At 51.5% G+C, this 15,469-nt stretch overlaps 1 protein-coding gene across 1 annotated transcript; it reads left to right on the top strand.

Annotated features, from left to right (window-relative positions):
* The first annotated feature begins 254 nt into the window (after positions 1-254).
* On the top strand, positions 255-13,549 carry WNT3 (wingless-type MMTV integration site family member 3). The gene is made up of 3 exons (XM_014942678.1): positions 255-446; positions 9,863-10,128; positions 12,043-13,549. Exons 1-3 carry the CDS (start codon positions 320-322, stop codon positions 12,520-12,522), a joined length of 873 nt encoding a protein of 290 aa, XP_014798164.1. The 5' UTR covers positions 255-319; the 3' UTR covers positions 12,523-13,549.
* The last annotated feature ends 1,920 nt before the right edge of the window (positions 13,550-15,469 follow it).

Below are 15,469 nucleotides of genomic sequence, written 5' to 3'. Positions count from 1 at the left end.
TCCCTCTGTGTCCACAAAGGACCAGGGTGTCTTCAGGTGTGAAAGTTTGCTAGTACGAAGTCTCTCGTTTTCTGAAGAAGTCCCTGTTTTTCAGTACTTTGTCTCCCTCAACTATTGGTTCACCTTGGCTGGGGTGGTGGTGGGGGCAGGACCACTCGTGCCAGCTGGTTCCCCAACCCTCACACCATCCCTTGTTCCTTGCAGGTCCCTTGCACTCGGTCAGCAGTACAGCTCCCTGGGGTCCCAGCCCATCCTCTGCGGCTCCATCCCCGGCCTCGTCCCCAAGCAGCTCCGCTTCTGCCGCAACTACATTGAGATCATGCCCAGCGTGGCCGAGGGGGTGAAGTTGGGCATCCAGGAGTGCCAGCACCAGTTCCGGGGCCGCCGCTGGAACTGCACCACCATCGATGACAGCCTGGCCATCTTCGGGCCGGTCCTGGACAAAGGTAAACAGTGAAGCCAAGGGGGTGTGGGGGAAGAGGCTTGCCAGGGTGGGTAGAGCTGTCACATCTTGGCTTTTGGACAGGCTGTGAATGTCCTGGAGCACATTGGGGGAAGAGTCTGATGTCCTAACTTTAAACCCTAATTTCTCCAATTTCCTTTTTCCATTTTTTTTTTTTTTTGGTGCATTACCTCAAACTGGGCAATGAGGGAAGGGTTTGTTCCCATCCCAGGAGCACTCAGTAGGGTCCAGCAGGATAAAGTACTGGAAGGGGAAGGTCTAGCCCCATCCATGCTCACAAGTCCTGGAATCATGGGCTCCATCCTCCCTGCCCAGGGCATGCAGCGCTTCCAAACAACAGGGTCCAGCAGACCCAGAGGAAAAGCAAAAAAGAGAGATTGTGGTCTAGTTCCTTGGGGTCAAGGCAGGCCCTTTGAAGCATGAACTGTCTGCCCCAGGAGGCCAGTGGGCAGAAATTTCCCCACCAGTGAGAAGCCATGGTAGAAATTCATCGTTCTGATCTGGCTTAGTTGGGATTTCAGTATCTTTTTACAAATGAGCCCAAAACAGTCAGGGCTAGAAATAAAAAGAGGGAGAATAAATATATTTTCCCTCTCCTCTCTCCAAATACACGTGCTTGGTCATCTTCATCACCTCCTCCTGAAAGGCCACCTCTCTAGACCCAGTGGCACAGACCAGGCACCGTGAAGTTGAGAGTCCCCATGAAGTCACAGCCTGGGCATGACACTGAGAAAAGTGAGATGTTGGGCACATACACTACCTGCAGCCAAATAGGGCCTGAAAGGAGGGTGTCAGAGGACTTTGGTGGCAGATAATCCACCTCATGTCTCTGGTGTCCAGTCAGCAAAGCAAGACCTTAGATTAAAAAGAAGCACTCCCATGAAACTGAACCAAACAGTGGACAAAAACCTCCCCTTCTCTCCACCCCATCCCATGGATTTTGTGACTGCATGCCGAGTTTAGCACAAGGAACATCCTCAGATAATGTCTGAGGACTTCACAGCTTCATAAATGCAACCCAAACCATTTCTGAAGCTTAGTTTCATTGGTATCAACACGCACCGAGTCTCTGCAGTCCAAAGAAGTCTGTTTATTGAAAAGAAATTAGTCTTTCCAGTGGTGCTTCGGAAGTTGGAAGTAATTGACCTTTAAGAAATGGTAGAAATTAGGGTTGGAAGCTGGGACATTAAAGTGTTTCCCAATAGGCTCCCAGAGTGTGCAAGTCTCCTGGGCAATATTTCTTACAGAGCTATAAAATTCTGCATATAAACAGCTCATGACACTTCTTTCAAGCTTCAGCCTCCAAATAATGGTACAGTTTCCTGAAACATCAGTATTATATTCCAGTGAAAATGACTCATTTGGGTTGAAGTGCGATTCTTTGCAGAAATCGGGATTGTAAAGTCCCATTAAAGTGCTAATAGGGACCATGAGATTCAATTCCCCTCTGTTTTGCCAGAAGGTGTTTTGGGATAATTTTGCTGTATTTACTATCAAATAACTTGTCACCAAGGCTCACCACACTCTGACTTGCTGCCCAATAAAAGCATGTCCTAAACTTCAGTGCTTATAAGATCAGAGAGTTTTAATTTTCTTTAAAACTATCATAAAATTTTTAAACACGTTACAAAAGAGCTGTTACAGCATCCAGGCGCTGAAGATCTCTCACCAGCATTTCTGTCAGCATGAAAGCACTTAAAACTTGGATTTGAACCATCCTCCCCGTAATGAGCGAACTGAACTTTGAATTTATGAAGAATATTTTCGGATTCTTTCAGCTGCAAAACCTCGTGTGTGGACATGCCTCAGCATTTCCGTGCACTCCAAGCTGACAAAGTAAAATATCACCCGTAGCTCTGAAGCTCTCCTGACAGATGGGGGAAAATTATTGAGCACATTTGTTATACAGCTTCCCTGATCAAACCCTGACGCATCCATAGTCTCCCAGACAGTACTGCCAGGCAATTAGCTAGAAAAATGTATTTATTCTCCTGTCTCGCTAACCTGTAAGTAGAACAGTTAAAAATAAACAGTATCATCTGCAAATAACGATACATCAAAGTCCAACCCATTTGATTGTGGTTATCATTTACATTTTTTAAATGTGCTAATGCCTTTTCACTCCTGACTTGGAAATTAATAAGCGGAGACGGGATGGGGCTCATCTCATCCAGGTGGATGAGCAGCACCAGGAAAGCCTCTCTGATGCCCCAAGTTGGCAGCGGGAGCAGTGGCAGAGGAAAACACCACCTTTTCAGCTGCTGCTGTCTCAGCCAGAGGAAGAGATGACCTTGGCAATAAAATGGCTTTTGTCCTGCCCTGAGACATCTCCTCAGCTCTGATGAACCTGGGACCGCGGGGGCTGCGGGTAGGGGCTGCTGGACACGTCTGTTGCCTTCACAGCATCGCCTCCTCCAGGCTGGTGTCCCATCTTCCTTAGATGCAGCAACAACTGAAATCAAGAGTTTTGAGCCCATAACCTGAAACTGCGACCTGCGATCGTCCCTGACTGTGTGTTCTCTGCCTGGGCAAGCCCTGAACGGGGGCTGTGTTCTCCTCCTGTTGACTTCCAGGACACCGGGAGGGGTGTAATCCCATAAACTGAGATTCATTAATTCATAGCAAGACTCAGATGACACCAGTGCAGTTTGCACCATACATTAGGCCAAGAGATATTAAATACTAAGCCCAAAATAGCCAGTATTTAAGCTATGATAACTACCGGGATGAAGTCACCACTAAGTATCAAAGAGCAACGTTTAGGTTAATCTCATCTACTACTCCCTTAGGTAGATTGAAACGATTTTGGAAAAAAACTTCAAAGGTGTAGCTCTCACTAAAATGCCATGGAAAATCATTTCTAATACAGCCTGAAAAGAAATTGAGGATAATTTCATTTTAAAGGAGCTGCAAAAAATGTTAATCATGGTTGCTTCCATTCAAGGAGAGCTGAGCCTGCAGAGCGATGTGGTCTGGGAAACGATGGAGATATTTGTGGTGGTTTGGCTGTGCAGACCCTCTCCTGACACACGTGTTCCAGCCGTTCCTGGTTGCCCTTTTCTGGGCACATCGTCCAGGCTTCGTGTGCTGGTGGCAGGTGGGAGCACAGGGCATCCCTCCCTGAAACAGCCCAAGGGATCCCTGCCCTTCCCAAGAGACAGCCTCCCGTCACATCCCCATCTCCCCTCTCTTCCCATCTCCACCGCACCACTCGAATCTCTCTTCTCACAGTCTCTTGCAATAAACAGCAAACACAGCTCCATGAAACCCCCGGGGGGGCAAAGTGCTCCCATTCCTCTCCACCGCACCACTCGAATCTCTCTTCTCAGTCTCTTGCAATAAACAGCAAATACAGCTCCATGAAACCCCCAGGGGGGCAAAGTGCTCCCGTTCGGGGGCCACTGAATATTGACCATGGCCACGGCTCCACCTTGACCGGCCCCAGTTCCTCCTATGTCCCCCACTCGAAACTCTGACTCGTGAGGAATTCACCATAAAACGTGTGGCAGCTGTAGCTGACGAGGCTTTGGTTTCCCAGGGCCACCGATCACCCTCCTGCGCGTTTTCTTTTGTGCGTGTCTTGTTTTCTAACCTGGGCTATGAAAAAAAAAAAAAAAAAGAAAGGAAAAAAAAAAAAACCAACACTAAAAACTAACCCCAGAATGTGGGGTAAGATCATGTTTTTACAAGCAAGTTCTCCGAGATGATTTATACTGCAGGTGTGCAGTCTGGGACAAGGAGGGAAGAAAAACCTGCTTTCTCCCCCTCTCTCTTCTCCCTCCCTTTTCTTTTTAAAATAAGGTCAGTTTTTATTAAGAGACAACCTCTCTCCCAGCCAAGTCCTGCCCCACAGTGGAAAAAAAAAAAAACCAACACTAAAAACTAACCCCAGAATGTGGGGTAAGATCATGTTTTTACAAGCAAGTTCTCCGAGATGATTTATACTGCAGGTGTGCAGTCTGGGACAAGGAGGGAAGAAAAACCTGCTTTCTCCCCCTCTCTCTTCTCCCTCCCTTTTCTTTTTAAAATAAGGTCAGTTTTTATTAAGAGACAACCTCTCTCCCAGCCAAGTCCTGCCCCACAGTCAAGGTTGAGCCAACAGCCAGGTGACCTGCTGCTGCTCTGGGAGGGGGAGCAATCGCCATTCTCTTGGCTAATGATAAAGTCCGTGATTTTGGTTAAAGCGCGGTGCCCAGAAAGAGTTGGTTATGAGTGCACAGGGCAAGAAGGTCCCACAGGCATGTGGAGACTGACTCCTGGGATGGAGAAGAGGTCTCTGAGCCACAGACAGGACTGGATCTGCAGGAGTGAGTTTAGCAGGAGCCTCAGCAAACTCATATATTTCATGGAATCATAGAATGGTTTTGGTTGGAAGGGACCTTAAGGACCATCCAGTGCCACCCCCTGCCCTGGGCAGGGACACCTCCCACCACACCAGGTTGCTCCAAGCCCCCTCCAACCTGCCCTTGAACCCCTCCAGGGATGGGGCAGCCACAGCTTCTCTGGCCAACCTGGGCCAGGCTCTCACCACCCTCATTTCATCTTGAGCACCGGGGGAACCGCTCATCCCCCGCCTCCCCGCACCACGGCTGCCTGTTTCTCCCTCTGCTTCTCCAGGAAGGTGCCACCAGTTCTCCAGAAAGATCCTCCTGGGCTGCAGCCCCTTGCCGGGGGTGCCAGGGGCAGGGTCTGGCCGTGCGTGGCTGCGAGGAGCGTGACGGCAGCGGGGCCAGGTGCAGAAGAGGCAGCTGGGCCCGGGCTGCCTTCAGGGGTCCTTGTGTGCTCGGCTAAGCCCCTGACACGAGCTGTGAAAAGGCAGACCCGCACCAAGATAACCCATGGCTTTTCTCAGCCATGACACCCGCAGTCATTTGCATCTAAACAGGGGTGTGTGGGATCAGGGGCCGTCTTGATATAAACTCAGCAGCTTAAAGGGAGGGGGAGGGAAAGGAGAGAGGGAGAGAGAAAAATAAGCTTATACCGATGAGAAAGAGCTAAGCTTCCTCCCCTACTGTGAGGCAGGGCGAGCGATACCGTCCCAGCGCCGCAGTCGTTTCAAATCGCTGCAGCATTCACACGCCCTTTAGCCATTCTGATCCGGTGGCGGGGGGCTGGGGAGAGCCATCAATAGGGATTTCCCAGCCGGGCTGGCGGGATTGGAGGGTGACGGCAGGACAGGGGAACATTGCCCCGTTGCTACGAGGTGCTCCTGGGGAATGCCAGTGCTCTGTGCCGTGGGTACGCTGGCCGGCGGAAACATTCCGCATTATGCTGGTAATACAGTGTGACACCGCGGGAACAATGGCAAATTGAGTGTCCCAGCAGGTAACGGCCCTGGCGGGGAGACAGTCGCAGTGGTGCACTGTCAAGGCGGCTCTAATCCTCCCTCGCCAGCCCCTCCCCTGGTTCTGGGAACGCTGCTCCCGCATTTCATCTCTGGGAAATTCTCCCGGCTCCTCACCCAGACCCGGGGGAGAATTTTCAAGGCGAGGCGTTTGTGTCCAGGGCTGGCTCCCCCCCAGCCCCGCCGTGGTGGGGAGAGCTCCTGGCCGGGCAGAGGCAGGGGGTGCCGGGGGGGCAGTGGGGTCTATCCCACCCCCCGGGGCCGGCGAGCATCCCCTGGGGCCAGCGAGCACCGTCCCTCTGTCCAACCACGGCACCAGCCCCAGCTCAGCTCCTGTCCCAGCATCCCCGCTCGGTGCAGGGACGTACAAAACCTGCAGCCACTCTCCATCCCTTGCCCACCGCTTCTTCACACACCCCGCTCGGTGCAGGGACGTACAAAACCTGCAGCCACTCTCCATCCCCTGCCCACCGCTTTTCCATCCCCCCCCATCCCCAGGATGGAGAGCAAAGGGACGTCAGAGCCAGGAGAGCGGCTCGTGTCCTCCCCCTCTGCCCCCCAAGCTGTCCTGGGCTGGGGCCAGAAGGGCTCGCTGGCTCCTCTAATCTCGTCTGCTTTAGATCACAGGCCACCCAAATAGCCTTTGTCAGGCTGAAACACTCCAGTTGGAGCAACCTCCAACCTGTGGCCCGTAGCCCCCGGTGCTCCCAGGGTAAGCGGTTGGTGATGGATAGATATCTAAGCAAAACCTCTTAGGTAGAGGCTGGATCTCTGCTGGCATGTCAGAGGTGGGAAGGGCAAGGAGGAAAGAGTTGCAATTAAAAGGAAGAGAAATACAGCGTGGTCCCACCAGCAAAGATGGGAGCGAGCAGCCCTGGTTTGGGATCACGTTTGGGATCTAGACCCGAGTTCCTGCACTGCAGTGGAGCAGAGATGTGCCTTTCCACAGCTGGAACATGCCCACGAGCTGCATCTTCATTGCCTGCAGGGGGTGAAAGTAGCTCAGTTTGAGACGCCTGTTTTCGGAAGCTGGACTCCACCTCTGCAGAGAAGACCGTGGGCCAAGGAACAAAACCTGGTGCAGCAAAGACCTCCCCGGGACACGAGGCAAGAGCAGACGAAGGATTCATGGGGCAGCTGAGAAGAGCGTTCATGGCTCCTGCTCTGGAAGAAAGGGATGGTCTCCAGGGTCATTGTTGGTCTGAGCCACCAGAAAATTCTAGCTTCATCCCCCAGCCACTGATGATTGTCCTGACTGTTCAGTCCACAAGGCAGCTGGAAACACCTCCTGCAGGGCAGCCAGGGCACCATCCACCAGTGATGGTACCCCCAACACCATGGCCATGTCTACCTTCAGCACCTCCCTGGTCTCCTGCCATGAGGCTGGGTTGACTCCAACATCTACTCTGGATTTAGAGACCTCAAGTCTCCCTCTTGATAAGATGGCACATAAGGTTAAAGCCCTCCAGTGTCATTCACCAGGAGCCTGTGCTTATGCAGACTGTGGCAGACCGGGGAGCACAGTTCAACTAGATATGTCCCCAAGGATAAATCTGACTGAGACATTTTCTTGACTGTGCCCGGAAACGCCTCTATTTAGTACAGCGTTATGGAAGTCAACGGCCAAACTCCTGTTGATTCCAAAATGGGTAAAAATAGTAAAACACTGTCTGCTTTATAAAAAAAAAAAACAACACAAAACAACACAACAAAAACCACAACAAAACAAACAAACAAAAAAGCCCCAAGCAACCAAGAAGAAAAAAAAACACCTCAAGAAATCTGTAAAAACATCTCGCGCAGAGCTCTGTAGCTGAGCAGCCAGGTCGCCACTGCAAGAACTCAGACTCCAAGCCCAGGGACCAGAGCTTCTGTCACTGCGCTGAGCAGGGACACACACAGTCTGTGTCCTAACGCAGGAGGTCTCTCTGAGCTGTCCCGAGCTGTGGCAGGACTTTCTCTCCTTCAGCCCCAGCCAGTCCTCAGCTGGAAGGGAGTGTTTGTTTCTCTTCATCCTTCTGGAGAGAGGAATCAAACCCAGGAGCAGATGCGGAGATGGGCAGCTGGGATGATGAGTGCATCGGACAACATTTTATGGAAACGATTAACAAATATGGCTCTTTGCACACAGTAAAATGGAAGTTTTGCTCTCTGCAAGCACCATGAGTTAAAAACAGGGGCCATTAAAAGCTACTTGAAAATGAAAGCCAATGTGAGCACAGGAACAAAGGGTATAAATTGGCTGGGCTTTAGTCTGGGTTGAAAATTCAAAGAAGTTCACCATGGTCCTGCTGGAAGAGCCACCAGTCAGAGCATCAGCAAAAAGAGCAGCTGAGTTCAGAGCACGTCACAGCTTCTACAACAGCCTGCTGAAGAGTTAACGTACCAAGATCTATAATGCAGGAAATTCCCTTTCAGTTTGAGAGTCTGTTGTCCACTTACGTACAGAACACAAAACTCCCCAAAACAAGACATTGAACTCACAGATTTCACAGTAGGAAGATGGCACCACTCTAAGTGGACAAGGTCATCTCCTTTTGCAGCGTCTAAAGCTAGGGCTAGGTCTTCTCACAGTATTGCTATTGTGCACTTCTAATATCTCAGAAGTTTCCTCTGAGTGTAGCAGACCAAGTTGATGTGTCTTGATGGCTCCATGCTCCATGTTGCATTGGGTGTGCTATTCAGAACTGCCACCCATGCTGTCCTCTCACAGGTGTGCTTCAGTGCTGGGCTTCAGTCATTTCCACCCAGAGCAACCCACCCTCAGTAAGGTGTTCTTTGTGTTTAACGGCAACCACCACTGGGTAAGGGAGGTCCCTGATGCTCTGGAAGAAGGTATTGCAGCGTGAAGGGCTGCTGGAGAGGTTTGCATTCATGATGAAGAACAGCAGCTCCCTGGCTTTGGGAACTTGAGGTGAGCTGGGAGGCTCCAGGCACAGAGCGGGCAGTTCTGGTCTGGTTTCCCACCCATTTTGTTTGGTCTCGTTGTCCTTCTCAGAGTCAGGTCACTGTAACATCCAGCCAATGTAAACATCTTTATGGCTCTGGTGGCTTCTACATACCCTGCTGCTGATGTCCAGAGTCCAGGTCAGGGCCCCACAGAGTGACCAGGGAAAGTAAGGGACGAGGTCCCACAATGGTCACAGGTGGAAGAGGTGATGTTCAGAGATGGTCCACTTCAGCAAACCCATTGCACCCATCTTGAACCCATCTTCTTGTGGATCTTCTGTTTTGTCCCCACCTCCTGCCCAGGTACCTTTGTTCAGCTGAAACAGTTTCTCTCGCTTGGCACAGAGGATCCACACATGCTCTGGTTCCCAGCCTCACTCCACCCAGCCATCCTGGGCAATTTATTTCACCCTTTCAGCATTCAGTGTTTTCAGGACTTTCTCCAGCCATTGGGCCAGTAGAAATTCATTCATGGCAGCCATGTACCTGGAGCATGTCAATAGCTACAAGGTCAAAGAGACTCGAGTTTTGTCTGCTGTGATTTCCTCCAGGACTGCTCAGTAATAAGCAACTTCAAGGTTGTCTTCACACCCTCGCCTGGTTTCATTCCATTGGTGAGAAGTCACACGTTGTTCAGTCTAGATACATGTAACAGCAATTATGAGCTCTTAGGCTTTGTCTGTCCTGTATCTTCTGAAACCATCTCGGCTTGTACAGAAGCTTCTTCATCTCCCCGTGGATTAACTCCAGGCACGGAGTCCCTCTCTGGCTTTCCAGACCAGGAATTACCCCAGTAACTCTCTTCTGAGGCCCCTCAAGCTCTTACTGGTGTGTTGTGCAGCCACTGGCACTCATGTGGGATCAGATCCTGCACCGTTGTATTTGGGGGAAATTCTGCACTTGTGATACACGGAGCTGGAGTCACGCTTCTCCTGCTGCCTGCTTCTAAAGGCAATGCCAGCAGCACCTGATTGGGAAAATGTTTATTAAAATATTAATGAAATAACTTTTTGCTTGTTCATGAGATTTAGATGATGAAGGAGGTTGGGAAGGAACACAAAAGTGTTACATTGACTGATAATCCCGTGGACTCTCTCTATTCCCAGCCACGCGAGAGTCTGCCTTCGTCCACGCCATCGCGTCGGCGGGGGTGGCCTTCGCCGTGACCCGCTCCTGCGCCGAGGGCACGTCCACCATCTGTGGCTGCGACTCCCACCACAAAGGACCTCCAGGAGATGGCTGGAAATGGGGGGGATGCAGTGAGGATGCCGACTTCGGCGTGCTGGTGTCCCGGGAATTTGCAGATGCCCGAGAGAACCGGCCGGACGCCCGCTCAGCCATGAACAGACACAACAACGAGGCCGGCAGGACGGTGAGTGCCCAGGGGTGGTTGTCCATCCCTGCATCGATGGCCCAGTCTGGCTCCCCCTGATGCAATGGGACTACAGTAATGCCCAGACAGGAGCTTTCTAGGATTATTTTTTAAGGCACAGCGTTTCCACTCTCTCCAAACTGATGGGTGGGGGTTAAGAAGAGCTAAAACACTCCTTGCTTCCAGAGGAAACATAAAATCACAGAATGGTCGGGGTTGGAAGGGACCTCTGGAGACCATCCAGTCCAACCCCCTGCCAGAGCAGGTCCACCCAGAGCAGGTCCCACAGGAATGTGTCCAGGGGGAGTTTGAGTGTCTCCAGAGAAGGAGACTCCACCACCTCCCTGGGCAGCCTCTGCCAGGGCTCTGCCACCCTCACAGCAAAGAAGTTCCTCCTCATGTTCAGACAGAATTTCCCGTGTTCCAGGTTGTGCCCATTGCTCCCTGTCCTGTCCCCAGGCACCACTGAGAAGAGTCTGGCCCCATTCTCTTCCCACCCACCCTTTAGCTATTGCTCAGCATCAATGAGAGCCCCTCTCAGTCTGCTCTTCTCCAAGTCCCTCAGCAGAGAGATGCTCCATTCCCTTTGTTATCTTCATAGCCTCTGCTGTACTCTCTCCAGTAGTTTCTTGTCCTTCTGGAACTGAGGAGCCCAGAACTGGACCCAGTGCTCCAGATGTGACCTCACCAGGGCAGAGCAGAACAGGAGGATGACCTGTCTCCACCTGCTAGCCACCCCAGGAGACCATTTGCCTTCTTGGCCACAAGGGCTCATTGTTGGCCCATGGCAACTTGTTGTCCACCAGGATTCCCAAGTCCCTCTCTGCAGAGCTGCTCTCCAGCAGGTCACCCCCAACTGTACTGGTGCAGGGGGTTATTCCTCCACAGGTGTAGGACCCTGCACTTGCCCTTGTTGAACTTCATTAGGTTCCTCTGGGCCCTAGCCCATCCTCCAGCCTGTCCATGGCAGCACAGGGGATGGTGTGTCAGCCACCCTTCCCAGTTTCATGTCCTCAGCAAATTTGCCTTGATCTCCCAAGGCAGCGCATAGAAACCCAACTCAACAGCCCAAGACCTCAGATCAACAGTGAAAAGGACTTTCCTCCCAAGCTGCTCCTTCCTGCTTGTTCCCCACTATAACATTGTCCCACCCAGGGATTCCTTGGGCTGATGATGGATGTCAGTCCCTTCCAACCCAAATATTCTCCTCTGTTCTCGCTGCAAACCCAGCACATTTTAGCCCTGTTGCAGCCTGAAGCAAACACTAGATATCACTTTTCCAGACCACCACGGGCAGAGGTGGAAGGGTAGAAGCTCAAATCTCTAACTTGTGTTAATGACTGACAGCTTCTGGTAGAAAAAAACCACACCCCACCTCTAGCAATTTTAACAAAAATCAGTGATTGTTTTGCTCCACACAGAGGAGGGTTCTGGAGATGAGAGAGCGTCATGTCCTTAGATTCACAATTTCATTTACTTCTTAGTGCAAACTGTCAGACTCTGGGCATAAAATGAAGAGATTTTAGCAAAGCCAGGACAAAGGGATCAGTCTACATCCATGTGTGTCATCTTCAACCCTCAACTTCTCTGGGCTCTGATTGTCCACACAGACATGACAGGGAGGACCCCACTGAAAGGATCAGACCACAGTTTTAGATTAGATTGGATTAGATTGGACTGGATGGGACTGGAGAGATGTTTAGAGCAGCTGCCCATCTCACCAAGCTTTTCTAGAGCAAGGTCTCCACCTGGAGATGTTTCTGCCACACATCCAGGCTCCCATGCACCACCCAATCCTGCACTCTCCAGACCAAGCTCAGATCAGATGTTTAGACCCAGGACGGCAGGAGATAAAAAGCAAACGCAGGCACCGTAAGCTTCTTCTGACCACCTTGTCTTCTCTCCCCTGGCCAGACCATCCTGGACCACATGCACCTGAAGTGCAAGTGCCACGGTCTCTCGGGAAGCTGCGAGGTCAAGACCTGCTGGTGGGCCCAGCCCGATTTCCGGGCAATCGGTGACTACCTGAAGGATAAATACGACAGCGCCTCCGAGATGGTGGTGGAAAAGCACCGGGAATCTCGGGGATGGGTAGAAACTCTCAGGGCCAAGTACGCTCTTTTCAAGCCACCGACGGAGCGGGATCTGGTCTACTACGAGAACTCCCCCAATTTTTGTGAGCCCAACCCAGAGACGGGCTCCTTTGGGACCAGGGACAGAACGTGCAACGTCACCTCCCACGGGATCGACGGCTGTGACCTGCTGTGCTGCGGTCGTGGCCACAACACCAGGACTGAGAAACGGAAGGAGAAGTGTCACTGCATCTTCCACTGGTGCTGCTACGTGAGCTGCCAGGAGTGCGTACGCGTCTACGATGTCCACACCTGCAAGTAAGCGTAGGGAGGTCTCCAGCCGATGGGAGGTTGCTCCAGAGCAGGGCCGAGGGGTCCATCAACCCTGTGATCAGCCCCACCCCCCATCCCCCTTGGTGGCCTCACACTTCAGAGGATGGCATTAAAAATAACTCCAGTGCCCTTGGTCAGGGCAGACCCTCCCACAGCCTGTCCCAGTGCTGCGGAGGAGGCTCTCAGCATCTCACCCACGCAAGGGGGTCCAAGGCTCAACCTGGTGCTGCAGACATGTTAGATCCTGGTTTGCTGGCTTCTCTCGGGCTGTTCAGGGTGACAGACTGTGGAGAAGCAGGGATGGCAGAGGTCCCAGTGAGGCACAGCCATGACACAGCATCCACAGAGCCCTGTCCTCCTCTGGGGTTGTGGCCCATGTAGATGTCAATATGGGGGTTCAGGTGGAAATTAATTTTATGGGATGAAAGCTGAGCAGGTAGAGGCTCCCCTGCCTGCTGGCATGGCCATTGTGCTCTCAGACATGGTGAGGAGGAGGAGGAAAGGAGCCAGGTCCCCACACCAGCCAGGCTCCTTCCTCCTGCTCCAAGGAGATCAGGTTGGAGAAACAAACATGTTGGAGCAGGAGAACAGAGCCCTTCACCCTGTCCTGCCTCTCACCTCCCCTTTGCCATGTCTACCCCTCACCACCCCAAATCATCTCAAAGGACCCCCCTGAAGAGGGTGGCAGGAAAAGAGAGCCTGGAGCGCATCCTCTGGCTTTTGGCCCAGGGAAGGAGCAGAGGGCATGTGGTGAGGTGGACACCTCTGACACAGGGACACATCACCACTCCAGGGGCCTCCTCACCACGCAGCTGCCCAAGGGGGATTTTAAAGGATCTGGGCAGATCCTTCCAGCACCTATTCACTAAGAGTTCCCCAATACGACTTCACGTCCCAGGGCGAGCTCAGAGCATCTGTTTGGGGACAGGGCGCCCACCAGGTGAGCTGCTGCCACACCAGCCCTGAGCATCAGCAACAGATGGGGAGACAGAAGCCATGGCAAGAAGAAATCCCTGTCCAAGCCTTCTCCTCAAGGCAGAGACAGACTTGTTCAAACCACTTCACAGAATCATCAAGGTTCCTCCTCAAGGCAGAGACAGACTTGTTCAAACCACTTCACAGAATCATCAAAGGGATCTTTCAGATCATCAAGTCCAAACATCAACCCAACACTACCCAAACCACCACTGACCCGTGTCCCTCAGCACCACGTCTGCCCGGCCCTTAAATACCTCCAGGGATGGTGACTCCACCACTGCCCTGGGCAGCCCGTCCATCCAGCAAAGGGAAGGCGATGGTGACTCCACCACTGCCCTGGGCATCCCATCCATCCAGCAAAGAGAAGGTGAGGGCAGACGGGGAAGGGAGACCTTTGTCCAACAGCACAATCCCAGGCAGATCCTTTCCTTCCCATGGGATTTCCTGAGTTACCAACAGTTTGTTCCTGAGAGGCCCACATCAAGCCCAGAAGCTCCGTAGCATCAGCAGGGACTTGGCCCCAGGTGTGACCACACAACCCCACGGCCCATCTCGGTGCAGAAGAACCAGCGCTTGTCCCTCCACCCGCTCCCCAGGTCACAGCCCCTTCCCTTGCCCAAATCCCCCTCATTTGGGGTTTCAGTTTTCATGGTGTATTGACCCCTGAAATTAAAAAAAAATATATTATCTCTGTCCTGGTGGGCTCCTCTGCAGGTGACGAGGACCAATTAGCACGTTCCAATGCAGCTTCTCACGCATCAGTGATTTCACACAGAAATACCCCTAAACCATTAAAGCTGTGACTTCTCCGCTCCCTCCTTTGTCGGCGGCACCAAAAGAGCAATAAAATAAAAGAGCAGGGTCCTGTCCCCAAAACCTGAGGCTGGAGAGAATCGGAGCAAACGCCCCGGTCCCTCCTCTGCGGAGCAGGACGAGGAGCTCCTGGGTCCAGGCAGCCCGAGCAGCAGCAGCAGCAGCTTCCTAAAATGATAAAACACAGGAGAGCTCCAAAAAGCCTCCCCCCTTCAGAAATCAGCCGCCTTCTGATGTGTATTCTATTTAAAACTATATATTAAACTCTGTGTCCGGCCAGACTCCAAGTACCTGACTTTAAACAAAAATCCCTTGTTTGTTTGTTTGGGTTTTGTTTTTTTTTTTTAATCAAGAAAAGGTATTTAATATTGAATAGAACATTTATTGCCTTGTAATTATTTTACTGTAGCCAGGTATTCTAGCACTGAAGGGAAGATCTCTTTCCATCAATCTGCTGTATCCAAAGTTTTGTATAAAGTTGTAGAGGTCGATTTTTTTTTTATTTTATATTCAGAAAATTTCTCTTTTTATAAGCATTATTTATTATACAATGTATATACTTGAGTTAACTAAGATTATATATTATATAAATATATATATTTGGAGAAAAATATATTTCAATTGCATTTTTTTTTTGTGGTACATCATTAAAGAGAAGGTAAAAAAACCAAAAACATGCATTTGCCAGCCTGTGTGGTTTTGCCTCTGGAGGTCCTTTAAGTCCTGCTGAACGACACCGGCGGGAGCGGAGGTTTGTCCCCGAGCTGCTTTACAAAAGTAAAATGCAGGAAATACAGGAGATTTCACAGCCGAACGCTGAGGTTTTTATTTATAGAGCGTCACCGCACACGCGCGTACAACACGGGACCCCCGGACTAAAGCAGGGTTCAGGCTCCCCGACCTCCCCCACCCGGGTTCTCGCAGGTTCTCACCAACCACCCTTTGATGGTTTGGACAAAGACCCAGATTTTCTCATGTAAAAACACCTTCTCCTGCCCATGGTTGATTCTGTGGATGTTTCTGCAACTTCTCCCCTACGCTGCCACCACAAGCCATATAATGGGCCAGCAGGGGATCAGGCCCAGCCAGCAGGGGTTTATGGGAGGCAGGTCCTGCCAAATGGACCTGATCTCCTTCTATGACGA

Source organism: Calidris pugnax, unplaced genomic scaffold (assembly GCF_001431845.1).
Source record: "Calidris pugnax isolate Ruff unplaced genomic scaffold, ASM143184v1 scaffold108, whole genome shotgun sequence".
Taxonomy (NCBI): Eukaryota; Metazoa; Chordata; class Aves; order Charadriiformes; family Scolopacidae; genus Calidris; species Calidris pugnax.
The sequence above is the reverse complement of the archived record's forward strand: the minus strand, read 5'-3'. Positions and strand labels throughout refer to the sequence as shown.

Excerpts from the sequence above, each read along its gene's own strand:
- WNT3 (XM_014942678.1), top strand. The coding sequence starts at position 320 with ATGCCCAGCGTGGCCGAGGGGGTGAAGTTGGGCATCCAGGAGTGCCAG. Across the intron at positions 447-9,862 it reads CGGGCCGGTCCTGGACAAAG|CCACGCGAGAGTCTGCCTTC; the intron begins GTAAACAGTGAA and ends CTCTATTCCCAG. Across the intron at positions 10,129-12,042 it reads ACAACGAGGCCGGCAGGACG|ACCATCCTGGACCACATGCA; the intron begins GTGAGTGCCCAG and ends TCCCCTGGCCAG.